The 17172-nt window shown below is 34.1% G+C and overlaps 1 protein-coding gene across 1 annotated transcript in view; it reads left to right on the forward strand.

The window, feature by feature from the left end:
- Nucleotides 1-17172, forward strand: part of DRL1 (KTI12-like, chromatin associated protein) — a 161906-nt gene that overhangs the window by 143982 nt on the left and 752 nt on the right. The window contains exon 8 of the mRNA XM_089821962.1: nucleotides 17074-17160. Within this exon, the coding sequence (XP_089678088.1) occupies nucleotides 17074-17160 (87 nt within the window). The remainder of the gene's footprint in view (nucleotides 1-17073; nucleotides 17161-17172) is intronic.

The following is a 17172-nucleotide window of genomic DNA, read 5'->3' on the forward strand; positions in this document are numbered from 1 at the left end:
TCATATCGAATTCAACTGCCAAATTCAAGGCTTGGGGGCTTGTTTAAGGCCATAGAGTGTCGTCTTCAATTTGCACACATAGGAATATTTGTCGTGAGTGACAAATCCTTCTAGTTGTTCTATATATACTTATTCGATAACTCCATTTAGAAAGGTAGTCTTAACGCCCATCTAATGTATCTTCTATCCTTTAGATGCTGCAATGGCTATAATGGTTCCAATAGAGGTGTATCGAGCAACTGGAGCAAATGTCTCTTCATAATCAATTCCAGCCTTCAGAGAGAATCCCCGAGCTACGAATTTGGCTTTGTATTTTTCAATGCTACCATTTGGAGCATGTTTGATTTTGAATAACCATTTGAAGGAGACAACATATTTATCTTTAGGTCTAGGTATGACATCCCATACACCATTTTTTAATATAGATTGATATTCTTCAATCATTGCATCTTTCCAAGGTTGAAATGATAATGCCTCTTTAACACTTGAAGGTTCAAATTTTATTAGTTCGGATACTAGAGTAACATAGCATGAACGATTTATAGTTTTCTTGCTTTCTCTAATTATCTCATCAAGTTCTATATTGTTTTCTTCAATCATCTTTCTTGCACATAGTGGCCTTTTCTTATTGTTAGGGTTTTCAGCATTTTCAGTATTTGAAGAAGGGAATACATGATCTTCTAAGCCACTCTCCCTTTGATTCTCAATTATGGGGTTGTCATCTAATTCTGTGGTTGATTCCACGTTTGATTCTTCAATGTTTTTAGAAAGGTTATAAACAATATCTTCTTCAAATTTTACATCTCTGGTGATTTCAATAGTTCTCTGTCCTAGAATGTAAACCCTATAACCTTTGGAGGCTAAACTATATCCTACGAATATGCCCTTCTTCCCAGAGGGTTCTAGTTTAGTTCTCTTTTCTTTCAGAATATGAATATACACAGGACATCCAAAGATTCTTAGGTGACTTAAATTTGGCTTGTCTCTTGTAAAGGCATCTTCAAGGGTTAATTTTCTCTAAGATTGAATGAGGACAACTATTTTGAATGTATATTGTGGTATTGGAGGCTTCAGCCTAGAATGAGATGTGGAGGTTTTGATCATGCATCATGGCTTTAGTGGATTCGATGATAGATATGTTTTTCTTTTTTGCCACTCTATTCTGTTGAGGATTATAAGGTACTGTAAACTCCCTCTTAATTCCAAAAGAGGTGTAGAGTTCTTTAAAGTTTTCAGAAATATATTCACCCCCATTGTCAGACCTTAGTGTTTTGATTTTCTTCCCAATTTGATTTTCGACTAGTCCCTTTAACTCTTTGAATTTGAATAACAGTTCATTTGATTCCTTAAGTTTTAGGAAGTAAAGCTAGGAATAACATAATACATGAACCCACTTAGTGAAGGGATTGACATAGGACCACACAGGTCAGTGTGAATAAGTTCAAGTACAGTTTTAGCTTTGATATGGATGGAAGTATGTGATCTTTAACAAAATCAATGATGATCTTCATAGCTTTATTAGAATGTCTTTTCCAAGTTGATTTATTTGGATCATTTTCAGGTATTTTCTTATTTTCTTCCACATACCCTTCTAATTCAAGTTCTTGTAAAATAATCATAATTTGAATTTGTCATGAAACAAAGTTTGAAGCATCTTCAAGTCTTACATGGTTCACCATGATTTTAATCTGAAATTTGATGATAACTGAGAATATACACTCTATCAGTTTGGCTCTGATACCATGTAAAAGTTAGCAGTCTCTTTGTTAGGGAGACTGAACTAAATAACAAAAGATTGAATCAGGTATTGCTTGAGAAGCAATGGAGCAAATTTATTTATATCTGCTTATAAAACTTATGATTGACTATCAGTATGATAACCGATTACTTGACTGAAGGTTAATTTTGTAATATATATATATATATATATATATATATATATATATATATATATATATATATATATATATATATATATATCACTGCTGTGAATTATTTCAAACATCAGTGAATGATGAATATATAAAGGTTTCATTGGTCATGCTCATGTAGAGACATGACTCTACCTGTCTATTGCCACGTAGCATCATGTCCCTACGTGACATGACCTTTAACAAATATGAATTACTTCCTTAGCATGTATGTGTCGGCTTCCATAACACACTGGATAGTCTTAAGGAAGGTGCCCAATAATATAATCAATGTCATTATAGATTATCAGATATATAACAGGAATCGATTTGAGTGAATTTACTTCAGCAGATATGTGTGTGTGTGTGTGTGTAAGAGTATATGTATATGCACACGCGCGCACACACACACACACACATATATATAATTCATCTATACATATTTTATTATATATACAATATGATCCATTGGATACTTCAACTCGACTGAAGCTACAACTTTAACAGTTAAGGGTGCAAAAATTTGCTTGAATCATTTTGCCTATCATTTACCATCAATTTTGAAAATCTTCAAGAGGGTCTTTTTTGGTTGAATTTTAATAAGTATTGTTCATTTTCAATCCCTATCTTCATAACAGATGTTGGAATTTGCACAAATTGAAGAACATTGTATGTCTGGGAACTTTTTGGTAATTTCCTAATGTTTTTGAGTTTCAATGGATTATTGGACACCTTCTGTTCATCCAGTGTCATATTTTGACACACAAAATTGCATGAAATTTTGGCAATGTTTATTGGGCCCTTTATTCTTTCCATTATTCTTCATTTCATCTGTTAATAGGACCTAACCAAGGGTTTTGTAGCTTATTAGGGGGCTTTACAAGATGTTTTGGACAATTTGAGATAGTATCCTATTTTTCAGTAATTGACTAGGAGTTGACAACACACATCAGGAGATCTCAAAGATCATTTTAGAGGCTTTAGTTGCAGTTCCTATTTTTAAGGGAGGATCCCTAATTTTTGGGAGGAAACTGTGAATTTGCCTGCTATATTTTGACACCACCTTGAGGGGACATGCATCATCTGTTTTCTCTTTGGGACTACCAGGTAATGGGATTTGAATAAAAATTAATTTTTAAAGTATCAGACTTCAATATTTAATAAAATAAAATTAGTTGATTGCTAATATCACTACAATAAATGAGCAAAGTAATAGAAGGGTCCCATGTCCAAGTGAGCTAAAGTTGTTTTAAAAGAGGGCCATCAACACATGAATAAAAAATGAACTATTAAATATATAACAAGCGCAATTTCCATTGGCCATCTTGAGGAGACTTATTTTGTTAAAATTTGGATATAGAAGAACATTGGAGGCAGCCATTTGGTCATCTATTCATTCATTTTTACAGCTGAGAATTGTGTTTGAGCAGCAGATTGAAGCTTCTGAGAGTGGAAGTTCCCTGAACATTGAAGATTAGAAGGTTGGATGAAACCCCAACTTTCCTTGAGAGGTGAATTCATCCAATTTCACCATTGGGTGGATAGAAATAACATCGATGTTGACTGAATTTACAACAATTAGAGGTCAATTGGGCAGATTTGAGGAGGTTGGATTCATCTCTACCAGCTGTACCTACCTCTACACTATCCATACATTTGCTTAGGGCTGATTTCATTCTCTTGTAGTTGTACACACTAAATTAGGTGTTGGCATTTGTGCAGCAGCTTGCAGGTCAGAATTATCAGCAGATCATTGTGAGATTCATTCAGACAACAAAGAATTTGATGGATCAGATTGATGCACATTGAGGGTTTGTCAGTTGACAGGGTGATCTTGCCTTGTGTCACAAGGTTCACTGAATTTTCGGCTCTAGGTTTGAAATTCGACGAGCCTAAAAAAATATTAAAAAATTCGGATAAATTCATCCCAAAATTCATCTGAAACAGGTTGTTGGTCGTTGTTTCTGAAACCGTGAGTGCAGGTCGCAGGTTGTGGGTTATGAATTCTCTCGTTTGGTTACACATTCTACCGTCTGCTTTCTTGTCTTCTTTCACGAAATTAACTTCTCTGCTTTGACATATGCTTTTAGCGTCTCTTGATTGCCTTGTAATGAATGGCGTTTGAAGAAAACTCAGCTTCCAATCCTCTCCATTGGCAACAACGTCTGAACCAAACTCCGCTTCCTTTCCTCTCCGTCGGCTGTTTAGGGCATAATATAGTGATTTTTAACATTCAAGATTATTTAATAGGTTTAGTTAATAGTTTTAAATTTTATTATAGTATGTTTAACATTTTGAGATTATTTAATTCTAGGTTTAGTTAATAGTTATAAATTTTTATTATTGTATGTTTTCTTATTATTAATAATTTATTTTTGTTATTAGTTTTATATTATATGTCAAATATTAAAGCACGTCAATATTAATTTAATATTATATTATAATAAATAACATATACTTATAAATAAACATATCAATACTTATATTATTTTATATTATTTATCAATTATTAAAACATGTAATATTTAAAATAGCATATATTTCTATTCTTTTGAAAATTACATTAGGCAAATTTAATGTCGATTTTTTTCACTTGTCGAACTTCATCCAAACTTCATAGTCCTCGAACTTGAACTCAAACTCAAACCTTTTGACTTAGATCATGCCTACAGGCCAAGCTTAGGGTTTAGAGTTTCCCGCATATTTGTTTTTAGTAATTATCAACATTGCAAACAAAACTTAATAGCATCATCTTGTTAGTTGGACACCTTTCTTATTGTGTTCAATCAATAAAAACCCCATTCTTGGAGTGAGCGCTAGAACTTTGAAGTATGCCTATTCATGTTTTGGTGTTTAGTTCTTTCATTTGTGATAAATGTGTTGTTGTCTATGATAAATCATAATTCTGATCTTAGTAAGAGTTATTAGTTCTCACTTCTTTTGCATTTTAAGTTAAAAAATTGTAACTATCTAACATACTTCCCCTAGCAAAGTTCAAACAAACATTGACATTGAAACTTAGATTGGAAAAAAAATGGTCAAATTTGGCTGGGGATCTTTTAATATTTTATGTTGCACCTTTGGGTTTTGCCTTGCTTTTCATCCAGTTTAAATTGTCGATCTTGCAAAGTTTTCAATTGGCTTTGCTGTGCCTTTCATCAATTTGTGGAGTTCCATTGGAGTTGTGATCTTCTGAATTTAGTTCTACATTCTTTCTTCACTTGGTTTTTTGTTGCTGCTGTTGTTTATGTCACTGTGACAACTTATTTTTATGTATTTCAGATCACACTAAGAATAAGTAAAGGCTTTGGAGTTAATCTTTTTTTGTAGGCTTCATTTGATAATACTGGGTTTGTCAATGTATTGTGAAAATTTCAAAATTGTTAATTTTTGGGGTTTTATGCAAGATCTAGTATTAATCAAACTTTAAATTTAATAGCAAAACATTTTGTTGGGGTTATTACACATCCTCAAATCAAAGCCCTCAATCCCCTTGTTTTCGAGACAAATCCCTTCATCTCTTAGGCTTGGGGAACATTATTGTTACTATTGATAAGGTTGTGTTAGAAGACACAATATGTAGTGCAATTTTATCATTGACAATTGAGCACATTACTTAGTAGGCAAACTTTGTAATGGATATGCCCAATTTTTTTTGAAGTGTTTTTGAAGGTGATTTGCATTTTGTGTTGTAACATGCAATGAATTAACTTAAGCTTTGCTGATTGAATTTATGTAATGCCTTGCTTGGAAGCTCGAGAGGGCAAACATATAACTACTAACAAACAAGGCAACATTTTTTTTTGAACAATGACAACAATTCCAACTTAAACATAAGGATTGCATTTATACATCATGACAACCAAATAAATGATACATTACATTTTATACATGCATAAGGAATAAATTCTCTTAGGTTCACAAGTCGCTACTAAGCAACATATAATTACATGACTAATTCGACTAAACAACAATGATATAAATTACAAAATTAACATCATTAAACTATTGTCATTTTAGATCTCAATCCAAATGTTCCATATCTATAAGAAGGTAACATATAAGTACAAAATGGTAGTCAATACAACCATTGATCTAACTCCAACACCACATTTCAAATAGTCGTTGTCACATATTTATAGTTATGTTACATTCGTTTCTTAAGGAGTGTACAATACAACATCAACACATGCTCATAGCATAATACAAATATACAATAGGAACCGTCTATCCATATAAAGAAGAAGCTGCAATGAAAATGCAAGTCCATCCAAAAAGATCATGAACTAAACTTTGAACATATCTATAGAAGAAAGAATGCTACCACCAGTGTAATGTCCCTTAGTGATCCCTTATGTACAACTTAATAAGAGATAATCTAGAATTAATCTATTGATGAATTAGAAAATTTAAGCTATTTCAATTATATTACTGAATTAGGAAGAATGTCGGAGTATAGTAGATTGTGTGGAACCAACATCAAGAGCCTTAAGGTTTCTAGGGATCCAAGCCCTTAATCCCATCTTGGACAAGACCTCAAGGCATCTTAATCCCATCTTGGTCAAGTCCTCAAGGCATCTTACAGGGATGCTGATCCTTACCCATCTCAGAATGGTCTATTGGCTGAATTCAACAGTCCTACACTATATTCCTATTCTTCTAATTCAGAACTATAATGAGCATACTGTTATTCACCAAATTAATATTGATGATAGAGGGTGTGTGGGATACTCACTTTAATATATTACAAGTCAAATTTGTGAATGGATCATCTGCTGCAGGGTGTAAATTGCACTCTTGTGTTTGTCTGGTTATACCAGATGAATGTACCAAATTAATATTACTCTTGGACAGTTTGATCGTTCCTGATTGGCTTTCATGTTTGTTTGTCTTTTGCTGATGCACTGTAATGAAAGTACAGTAGCTGTTATAGTGTTTTTCTGATTATCTTCTATTTACACCTACTTGTATATGTTGATTACTGGCTTATTTATCCCAACATAGTATGTTGTTGGTTTCAGACTTACAGGCAGTCTGAAACAGCTTGCTTGTCGACTAGAACTATTTCTTCTAATATATATGGTAGTAGTGACCTAAAGAATCAAAACTCGATATAGGTTTGGACTTGGCAAGGCCTACTCAAATCGTGAATCGACTACGAATAGGCAAAGTGAAAAAACCCTTGAAATTTAGATATTTTAACAATTTAAAGCTTATTTCATACACCCTTTATGGAATATAACTTAAACACACTATGAAATCATAAAATAGAGGCTAACATACATAAACAAGGAACATAAATGATAAATCCATCACACACGTAAAATGTAAATTGTAGTTGAAGTAAATAGAAATCATAAGATCATAATGTGTCATGACATAGATATATAGAATTATAAATGTTCTCAAATCATAAATGTATGTAAGATGAAGATCCATAAAATCAATGACATTAAATCATAAATGTATGTAAGATGAAGATCCATGAAACACATGTCTATCTATGAACAAAATGAAAAAGAAATTGTCGAACTCAAGCCTCATCATCATCCTCAAGCTTGGCCACAACCTCATCCTCAGCCTCAGCCTCAACATCTGAGTATCCTATCTGCCTTCTACAAAGGCGTCTAAGGTAGGTCCTATAGGACTGATGAGCCATAGCCCCTGCATGTGAGATGGACTTATGAACAACATCAGTAGGGCCTATATATGTGCGTCTGCTAGTGTCTGGACGTGCTCTAGCCTCCTCTGCCATGGTCACAACTTCTCTATCTACTTAGTCAACCCACTCATGGTCTTCCTCAGTGAAGACTATTGCATCGGTAGCCTTAGTGAGCCGCTCTAACTTTGGATCAATCTCTAGAATGATCGTAGACGAGTTAGCGGCCAAAATCTGTCTGGTCCCAAGGTGGAGGTTGTAATTGTTATTGCATATAGGATCTCTAATAGAAATATTGGTAAAGATAATTACAGTCTTAACTTTCTTAATGCTGATGTATAGATCTTCAGATGCATCTAATGAGTTAATTAAAGAGAATACAAAAGAAACAAACAGAGTTTAGATATATATAAATGCATAATGGGTACAAAATCGCATTCTCATGTGGAATACTGATGGCAGAAAGAAAAGTAGTAAATAGTTTGTGTCAAACTAGAAGTAATCATTACAATTACATCTTGCTCTTCCTAGCTCTACTAACATATTGTAATTCTTTATTTTATATAATATTTATAGGTTTTTTATCTTTTGTTTTAAACAACTTTTTTTGAAAAAGTTTTAAAAAAAATGATTAAAAAAAAAAGAGTTTCGCCAAGTTTTTGCGAAGAACTCAACGATCAATAACCAAAAACTTGGTGATTTTTTAGGCTGCTGAGTTGCGACTTTTTTTTGCAAAAACTCGTTGCCTACAAAAACTCGACGATTATGCCAACTATGGTTTTGCCTCTTTGAGTGGATATGCTTGAATATGGACCAACTGCGCTCACATCCTGAAGTGTTGCTAGGTTGACTCAACATACAAATGACAATCCTTTGAAGATTTGGGGTTGAGGGTCCAAACATATGTCACCATCTATCGAGAATAAGGGAAAAGAAAAAAAAAATTCTCATTTGCAAAATTACAAGTACAACTTTATTGCTAAATTACAAAATCAAAAACTAAAATGCCATAACAATTACCTTTAAGAATATATTATTTTTACTTGGTTGTAATGATGTTTGAGCATCTATGGCTATCCTACTAGAGAAAATCTCCCCTTATTATTGAATTTGTCTAGGTCAATGGTTGCGATTGAGGCACTGCCATCGCTACTCATCCTTTGCATCATTGTATATAGGCCGGTTAGAACCTCCTCATCTGTCTTGAAGTCAAGACGGAAACGATATGCCGGATTCAAGTAATAGGCTGTTGGATGGATGGGTCTGTGGAGTTGATTCTTCTATCACCTATTAATGATCTCCCAAATGGGGGCATACCTATGCACTCTTTGCATACTAGGATCTAATGGCCTCCTGATCTACATACTTCTCCTGCACAATTCGTAGGAGAGATACAAGGGGCTCATTGATATGCATATAATGTAAAAAAATATGAGTCAAAACTTAAATATAAGACTAAAAGTAAAACTAAATCATTAAATAATTAAATAATAAATAGTAATGCTAAATGTTAAATTGTAATAAATTTACCTTGATTGTTTCCTTAGTAGGTGCATTGAAACCATCCTCATCAAAGAAGCAATCCACCACATCTATCCTTGCAGTGATTGTAGCATAGGAAGGGGAAGTCCACTCCGGCCCAACAAACATGCGCCTCAATTATTCCCTTGATGTCATCAAGGACTTCACTATGATGATATTTGAGGCAAACTTCGTGTTGCCAGAACAAGCTACTACCTATCTCATGTGTATTTTTTCATTATGCTGACGACAAATGCATGATTGTAAAAAAAACTTGCATATATTTTGGCCCTTTCTATGCATGATTTGATCCACTCAAGATTACCAATGTCCTCCAACATGAGATTAGGGCAATGTGCCGCACAAGGAGACCAAAATATTGTGGGGTGCTTCTCCATCAAAAGTTTACTTGCAATAATTTTAAATTAATTAGAAATTTACACATCTTAAGAAACTTAGAATTAGAAAAGTTCAAATAAATTTATTTTCAAAACTTGATAAGTTAAACTAAAAACGTAAAGTTTGCTTGCAACAACACAACGTGTTGCATTATTTGTCACCACCTGCACCACATTTTCTTCCCCTAGCTTTGCTACGACTTCCTCAATAACCTTACATAAGTATGTGGCATTTTTTACACAAAAGGAAATATCAATAGATTTGATGAATATGGTGGATTGTACAAAATTAAAATGGAGCAAAACAATTAATTATCATGGAGAACAAATTAGCAATAAACAAATCAAAATTTTAATTATTCAATAACAATTCACAAAGCATGTAGGAAACTAGAATGATCAATCACCTCCACCTAAATCATGAATATTAGGAGTGTTCTATTCCTCCTATCCATCCAACCATCAATGATAATAGTGCAACCCTTTACTGTCCATTCCTTTCGGTGGTCCTCTAGCTCAAGCTTCATATCTTCTACCAGTTCATCGAAGAGGTAGCCACTCAGCTTAGCCTTAGTATAGGCTTTAAAACCTAGACCAAAAATAGTTACGACATCTATCGTGCCTTGCCAGTAAAGAGACCTCTCACAAATAGATTATGATTAGGAATTTAGATGACGAATTACTATATAATATGAGTCTGTGATTACACAAGTAGAAATGATTAAAATTTAACTTTAAACTTAAAGAAAAAAAAAAGAATTAAATACCTAGCTGCAAATAAATGGAATGTTGCAAAAGTACTAAAAGTTGCAAATCTCTTTTTTGGCATTATCATAAATCTCCTTGTTTAAATTCATGCTCTCAAGCGAGGATTGTGAGCCTAGAGTAGTGTGCAGCACAAAGTAACTATCCAATCTGGACTTTTGCAGTCTAGGTTGAAATGTAATAGGGCCAGTCTCAGTACAAGAACCACTAGCACTAGGGAAAAAGGGAGGCATGGAAGAACCCTCTCCAACAAAACCTACTGATGCAGATGCAGATGCAAATACAGGAGCATGGGAGCGAATAGCTCATAATTGTTCAAGTTGCCTTCTCTTATTTAACTTCTCTTGTTCATATGCCTCTAATGCCACATAACAAAAACATTTTGCCTCTATAGTTTGTTTAGTGCACACAGTAACATCATGTTCAAGAATGACAGCAATATGGTATTTGAGTCTATAGATGCCATCATAATTTGTCTTTACAAAACATACATTTTGTTTGATGTTTTGTTCTTCTAGAAAAATCTTCGGTATATTTCCAAGCCTCATCCTTTTAGGCATTGTGGAAAATGAAAGTTAAGGCTGTTGCAATAAGAAAATTCAATTCAAAACTTAAACTAATTAAAAAAACAGCAAACCCCACATTCTTTTTGAGAAAATTGTAAATACATGTTTGCACATTTGTTATAAAAACATTGTAGGGTTTGCAAGATTGCACTTTGCAATTTAGTAAAAAACATTCAAGATTTACAAATGAAAACTAAAAAAAATTAGCAAAAATTGAAGAATACATGAACATACAAAAAAAAAATCAACACTTACCTCTTGCAAATGAGTTGAGGAGTGTTGTTATTGACTCTTTAATGCCCCCAATGCAACCTTATGGCCTCCTTAAATTGATTTTTGATCTCCTTGATGCTCTTCTTTCTTGCTGGTTGCAAACCCATGGTTTCTCTTTTTTCTTTTCTGTCATTTATTTCTCTTCTTCTCATGCTAAACAATTAGAAGGCCTTTTAGGGTTCTAAGAAAGAGAAAAGGTAAAAACTAATATTAAAAAAACCTGTATTTTTTAATGTTTTTGATTTGACATTTTTGGTTGTCGTGTGGCCGTTCATCAGGCAATATCTGGCGATCTTGGACGGTTTTTGGAGAAATCACCTAAACTGGTGATTCATGGTGATAGATGCCAAAAACTTGGCGATCTGATTCATTGAGTTAGCAAAAGATGCCCAGGCTAACTTGAATCACCTAAATCACTGTGATTTATGGTTCTCTTATTATATATAGTGTATGTGTTGTGGCTGCCATCACTAGATGAATCTTTATTATTTCCTATTAACTTTTGATAAATTCTGATCCTCTCTTCTCAATGGTGCAGTGACTGTATTTATCTCTTCTTGGCATCTCTATATTGCCTGTTGATTAATCAGGATTGCTGCAAATGTACTAAGCATTGACATGTTAAGGTATGTGTTTTCCAAATAGCAATGACCTCTTATATCTGTAATGAGCATAACTATGAAGAGACATGTCCCTTCATGGGACATGTCTATTCGTTAATTAGATAATTAATATAATAACAAATATAATTATAATTATATAATTATATATATATGTATATATATCATCATTATATTAATTTCTCTTATATAATAATAAACTTATATCTTAAATATAATGAACACATACATAAATTATATTTTATATATAATTATATATATTCACAGGTTTATCCGACTGAAGCTAAGGAGGATAAACACAAGATAGATATTACACCATTGGTAATATTAGTAATGACAAATTTGAAGGATATCTTTTATCAGAAGACATCCACCATTTTGATATCACATTTGATATCATGAGTGGTACACCTATTATATATCTATACAAACAACTCATAGATCGTCAAGTGAATGACATCTAACACTTAGTTGTTGATTTAGAGTTGTTGATTTACAAGATATCATGATTTGTTTCAACATTTACATATAATACATATCATGACATAAGTTACTGTAAGATCGTCACATTCCAATAACTTCTGCAAATACAAGTGATGATCATTTGAAAGTTTTCACTTCCTCATGATGTACACAAGGGTTAGGCTCGTTAAATCATGCAGTTACATAGACGATACCAAAAGTTTACATGAAGTTAAAACTCCCTCTGATTCTGATATGATCAAGATTGTCGAAGATCGACTGAAACATATCCTCCATCTGCTCCTTTAGACAGATGTGTCAGACTCCCTTTGATCATCAATCTTTTGAGCTCCTTATCCAATGTTGCCTTTGATGAAGTTCTAGAATATCTCGTTTTTCTTACAAGAACATTCTCAGAGGAAAAGATCAAAGCAAATAGCTCTTATAGTATGCATTGGAAATATAAGCAAGAGAGAGACTAGTATAATACTCAATATAAGATATTTCCAATAAAATGTAGATAATTATAAACTAACATCATTCCCTCTTACTTTGAGAATGAACCCCATTATTCCAATATAATAAATATCTAATTAAATATATACATTGAACATATATGCATATATTCCATCTTCTATATGCATACTATAATCTATATTTCTAACATATTATTTTTGAAGATGACCAATCTCCCAATTTATATTCACTTGTCTTTATAAGAAATTATTTAGAAAATATATTTATTTTATATGCATATATAATTACCATATATTAATGTCATTTTATATATGAGGATTGTATATAACTATTGTCAATTGATTAAATAACGAAAAGCAATTATATTACCTTATCTTGTATGATTCAGCCAACTCCTCACATTGGTCCTACAATCCTGTCTATCTCCTTAAATATGGACGGGACCCTACTTTTTCCCCCTTATCATTCATTAGCATGGGTTCCTTTTTCTAAATAACTTGTGATCAATTTTGATTCTGCATTCGTTTGCCTGCTCTCTGATATGCAATTGATGCACTACGTCATGTGTTTGAGATGTCAATCACATTGGTGTATCTCAACAACCTTTAGTCAATGCTTTCTTTGGAGCAGGTTATTCAATTTCCAAACCACCGACTGCTAGTTGTCCTTTAGTTCGCTATGGGATGAGTTTCAATTTCTTGTGCATGATATTTATTTGCCCTTCATGGTCAGTGGAGATTGATATTATTTTAACCAGATCTTCTCCTAGAATTCGCATTCGATTTGCCAACATTCTGAGCCCTACATGTAATATTCCTGTGAAAATTTTAATCACAAAGCTCTGAATCTGTACTGGGTAATTTTGTCAAACAGTTTCAAACAACCCCATATTCTTCATTACATTGTAATAAGCTTCACTGAATCTAACCACAGAGCTCAGATTTACGACTGGGCATTTAATCAAACAGTTATCAGGCGATATTTATCTCAGCAATCAATATATGTCCAGAATAATAAACACCACAGTTAGTGATTTGTAAACTAGAAGCCAATGAATGTAACCTTAATATTCAAAGAGATTACCCCACGTATACAGACTGATTCATTGCATTTAACATTCATTACACACGATAGTCGCAAATCAGTTACCCTTCATTAAATTCAGAATGCAATGGCAGAGATATACTCCAGAGATTTAAACAATATATAGGGAGGGAAGAGAAGTGACAGACCCGTATCTGTATGCTGTCCTGAATGTGTCAACTGGCAGTTTGTATAACGTTGCCAAGGCTGGTGCTTTACTTGCAACCTGACTACTATACTCTCAATGGCCACCTTAACAACTGGAGGAGTGTATGCTAACTGTGTAGGAGGAGAGAGTCACTATGTGACCCAAGACTTCAATGACGTAAGGGCCCAGTTGGAGACTTTCTGCGTAACACCTGGGTGTGCCCTTTGATTTCCTCCTATTTTTTTTCTTGATGACGTGACTCAGCAAAACTTCAGTCCACGGCTCCTAGCTATGTGCGACTTACTCCCATTTCCGACCTGAGACTCTTAACCAGCAAACAAAACCTGCTACAGCCAGAAAACTCAGCGCCTTACCTCCTTTGATTACTCTTCAATCACATCCTAAACGACCACTGTATGATATTCTTCATGCGGCTTCCTGAGATGAAGAATTTCTGATGTAATATGACCTCCTACCTTATTCAAAAATCTGTCATAACTTAGCAAAACCAATGAAGGGTTGGGGTGACGTCCAACCTCTTCGGAAAAGCAAACTGGAGGGATTTTGTCCTCACAGTTCAGATGAGTCACTTTAAAGCAACTAGAACTTGAGAGTATTTGAGTTCATAAATTCTTGTGTATCAATCCCAATGCAAGCTCCTTTTATAACCTCGAAGTGAGGGGAAACAACAATGAAACAAGGTATGTGGGATAAAACACAATTTCGTCCTGTAGTCTCTTAAGTCACTTTATAAAATAAATGACTTTATAAGAGTAACTTTACCCGCACACACTTTAATAAAATAACTGAATTACATAATATAAAATCTTTGATGTGATCGGTAGGCATCCTGATAGCTAATGCCGTTAATCTATCCAGATGTGGAGATAGATCAACCTGGCACCAAAACACTAGTGTAGAGAAGGGGACATGACACTACATTAATGATCGAACGTAAATCCCCACCAACTTTGAAGCAGAAATCTGACACATCTATCTAATCTCGATCCGAGCACTTCCTTGCCACTCAGCCCCAACTTGTCGGTCCCAATCTGGCTTCCCAACTTGGTGTCTCTTCCTCCATATTTGTCGATTGATATCATTGCTTTGAGAACTTGAGCACAATCAATGACTCCTGTGCAATGGAGTGGTGGTGGGCATTGTGTTTTATGAACGCCTTTTGCTCCCTGCATACAACAACATGGGACATCCATTTGGGTTGCAATCTGCAACTCCAATCTCCAACATCAACTACTCTGGACCATGGACCCAATTTACAGTTTGAATGCATGATTCAATATTATCAGTGAATATTGAGATTCATTGAATACACAGATAAGGAATATTGAGAGAATCTCTCTCCCACCTTTCTCTTGCACATGAGATCCCAAAGCATTATCTCTCAGCCCCGATACATTGTTTGTCACTCTTCTACAGTCTGAGTAGTAGCTCATCCATTTTACTGCTTTAACAATGGCTTCCCTGCAATTTAGACATTTGTTTCGATCCCTTTCTTAAGGTATGCATTTCTACTGTGTCTCTTATTTTCTTACATTTGCAGCCCTGCTTTGATACCATGTTGATTTATTAGGACTGCTGCAAATGTACTAAGCACTGCTATGTTAAGGTATGTGTTTTCCAAATGGCAGCGATCTCTTATATTTATAATGAGCATAAGCAATGAACAGACATGTCCCTTCATGTGACATGTCTATTCGTTAATTAGATAATTAATATAATAATGATATATATATATATATATTATATTAATTTCTTTCATATAATAATAAACTTACATCTCAAATACAGTGAACACATATATAAATTATATCTCATATATAATTATCTATATCCATAGGTTTATCCGGCTAAAGCTACCAAACATCAACATTGCTGATGCAAGTTACCGGTCATGTAAGCCATTTGCACTTTACTTATTTTCTGCAATGGTATTTCTATATTATCTGCAGAGGATATCATACTTCCTCTTTGTGTGTCCCGTTTTCTTGTCCAGCCACATTGGAAATCAGAACCCTTGTCAGTGCTCACCCGTGGGAGATGTTTGCATATATTATGTGTTCGCCACCATTAATGCATATTTAGTTATTTATTTATTAAATACTGAAATTCATCATTTTATCAGATAAAATTCCTTGATATGTTTATTTATTTAAATATAAATAAACAATATATTAAAATAATGAAATTTATTTATTTACCAAATAATGAAGATATTATTACAGGTAGGGGATATCACAACCCGACCATGCTAAACCCTGAGGCACACTCCTCTGTGGTAGGAGATAGACACAAGGCCCCACACCACACAAGCAAACATAAAGACAAGGCTCTAAACGATGATATAGGAAAATCACATAGGAAACCAAAAGAATAACATAAGTATTCACGAAGGGACTGGATGCAAACCACAAGGCTAATTGGAAGGTTTCTAAGACACTCATAGGAGAGTGTCATCACATAGATCCTTAATACCCTGGGTTACCCTGGTAGTCTTTCTGTATACCTTGACCCCCAGGGGGATACTCATTTGGAACCAGCAACCTTTCATGAGAACATGGAAGTCGATTTGTCATATCAATGCCCCATGGATAACTAGACCTTCTCTAATCCGTCCTCATAGTTTGTACAAGCACTCAAGGCCATGGGTGACAGAATATAACTTTTTTGATTAACGTGTCAACTGTACCCAGTTCATTTTATTGAATTATCAGTTGATTATCTGCACAACAATGGGTTATCTTGACAACCTCTTAGGGCCCTGGCATCCATTGAGAGACACTCCCCTAACCATGCTCTTTTTTATTGTATGCTTTCAATAAACCAAAATCTTACCAAAAAATAATATATTAGAGTTTTAGTATGACCAAAATATGTCACCACTCTTCAATGGCCCATCCTATTTGAGAAGTTGAACACCATGCTTGATGGTGGCCCCATCCTATTTGGAAGTTGAATGGGCAGTCCAATAAGTACAAGCTTATTAAACTAAAAACTGTTTTGGATTTGTATTTCAAACTCAGGAACTCCCACCTGAGACTTTCTCTGAGGAGATCCGTGATTTTTGTCTAGATCAACTGAATTCCTATAAGTCTCAGAAGATGCTGCTTCAGTTCTTTTTGCATTCTATGATAATTAAACTATTAAAATATATGTGAAATTTTATGATGCAGGATGTCATCAATATCCTTGTTGATGCACAGGCTCAAGGATATGGAGGTGTTCTCAATGGTATTAATCTTGGTGAAGGATTACCAACAATATCCTTTTTG

Source organism: Cupressus sempervirens, chromosome 3 (assembly GCF_028749045.1).
Source record: "Cupressus sempervirens isolate cs-2001-9-10 chromosome 3, ASM2874904v1, whole genome shotgun sequence".
In the NCBI taxonomy this organism is placed as follows: Eukaryota; Viridiplantae; Streptophyta; class Pinopsida; order Cupressales; family Cupressaceae; genus Cupressus; species Cupressus sempervirens.